At 29.9% G+C, this 1,673-nt stretch overlaps 1 protein-coding gene across 1 annotated transcript; it reads left to right on the top strand.

Annotated features, from left to right (window-relative positions):
• Window positions 1–434: 434 nt before the first annotated feature.
• LOC110716148 lies at window positions 435–1,673 on the top strand. Its single transcript, XM_021894779.1, has 2 exons — window positions 435–613; window positions 993–1,673. Exons 1-2 carry the CDS (start codon window positions 587–589, stop codon window positions 1,290–1,292), a joined length of 327 nt encoding a protein of 108 aa, XP_021750471.1. The 5' UTR covers window positions 435–586; the 3' UTR covers window positions 1,293–1,673.

The raw sequence follows: 1,673 nt of genomic DNA, 5'->3' as shown, positions 1-1,673 counted from the left end.
TACCTGGTATTGAATTTATTATATTGCAGTAATTTTGTGTCTTAGGTGCCAGAATTGTATACTGCAGAATAAATAATATCTGACAATGTAAATACTCTCTGCAATATGTTTATATAGATGTTGTAATTGATAGTTTATATGACAGAAACTTATAAACAGGAGTTTATATAAATGAATTAGTTAGACTGACTTAAATCTCTAAATAATATTTTTAGATTATTTTTCTTATATTTTTCCTTAACACTAGATATCCTATTCTCATATATATGATGCTTCATATTTTGATGTATGTAGTTTCTGCTATTCTGAAATTTTATTCCCTGATTTGGTAAAATAAATTGATTTGTACCTATCATTGTTTTGTTATGCTTGTTTCACTATAAGCATATGCGAATCGTGGATACATACACTGATGCATTAAGTTTTTTTTTTTGTTCCTATTAAGTTTCTTTTTTTGGTTTCTCTATATTTATGTTGTCCCACCAAATGAATATTGAACACTTCTTTCTCCATTGTTTCAAAAATAAAGAAAAAGGATTGTGTATACACTCATTCTGTTTGTGTGGGCAATGATGAAGTTGAATTGATGGGTGACAAGTCTCAAAAAGTCATGGTATGAGTATACTTCTATATTTTGCTAATATTACAAAAAAAAAAATATGGTAGTTATTGTTTGGAGATATTATAGATTGTTTATTTGTTTGTGTGGTTGAGTTGGAGGATGAGAATCATTTGTCGGCATTAATCATATGATTAATGTGGTATGGCACAATGTGAATTGATACAGGTTTATTTTGAAGCCATACCCTATAGGAGGGGATTCTTCAATTTACAAAGGAGACTCTGCCGAAATTTTTACTAATAACTGCTTACATAAATTATTTTGCTATAAGTGTTGCATTTTTTATTTTAACTTTTTTTTTTTTGATGTTTTTAGTCTTTTTAAGTTTTAACATTTGAGATCATAGTTACTAATACATATCTTAATGCAGGGAGAATATATGGAAAAACTTGAGGAATATAAGAACAAAGGAATTGAGATAAACTCCGACAAAGTCTATTTGGAGGTTGTAGGTGGGCAAAAGAAAGGAAAAGTCTACGGTTTAGGGAGTGCTTCACAAATGTATTACAAGAGCGATCCTGCTTCTCAACTTACGACATCATCTTCTACTCCTTCCATGATTTCTCAATTAAGCTCTCAAGTTGAAGAATTAAAGAAGATGGCAGAAGAAAACCATAACAAGGTAGAAGAAAGCCAAAAAAATAGCGGCAGAGAGCTTAAAATATGCTAAGGAATTCGTCGAAAATCATGAGATCTAAAAAGCTACATGGAAGAAGGAAAAATTAGCTATGCAAAAAACATTGCAGGAAATGGTATCACTTATTCACTTGTCAAACAAGGTTACCGTCCTTGTAAGCCTCCTATGCCTACAGTCACCCGCTCTCGTGATACAACTAAGTGATTTTTATTTTCTTGGTGGTAATTTTGTGAACAACTGGTTTTTTTTACATCGTCATTATTGGTTCTTATTTGAAGTAGCTTTCTTTATATGGGAGGTGACTTTTGAAACAATTAGTCATATGAGTTAAATATTATTTTTTAATACATTGATACAAATTTGATGATATTTTGGATATTTGAATAAAATTAACATTTTGGTTATTTGAATTTA

The sequence above is a fragment of the Chenopodium quinoa genome, unplaced genomic scaffold (genome assembly GCF_001683475.1).
Source record: "Chenopodium quinoa cultivar QQ74 unplaced genomic scaffold, ASM168347v1, whole genome shotgun sequence".
Lineage (NCBI taxonomy): Eukaryota > Viridiplantae > Streptophyta > Magnoliopsida > Caryophyllales > Amaranthaceae > Chenopodium > Chenopodium quinoa.
This window is presented reverse-complemented; position numbering and strand designations above follow the sequence as displayed.

What these genes read in the sequence shown, in the direction of transcription:
- LOC110716148 (XM_021894779.1), top strand. Translation starts at nt 587, where the DNA reads ATGGGTGACAAGTCTCAAAAAGTCATG. An exon ending in ACAAGTCTCAAAAAGTCATG is followed by an intron (nt 614 to 992) that starts GTATGAGTATAC and finishes ATCTTAATGCAG; the next exon opens with GGAGAATATATGGAAAAACT.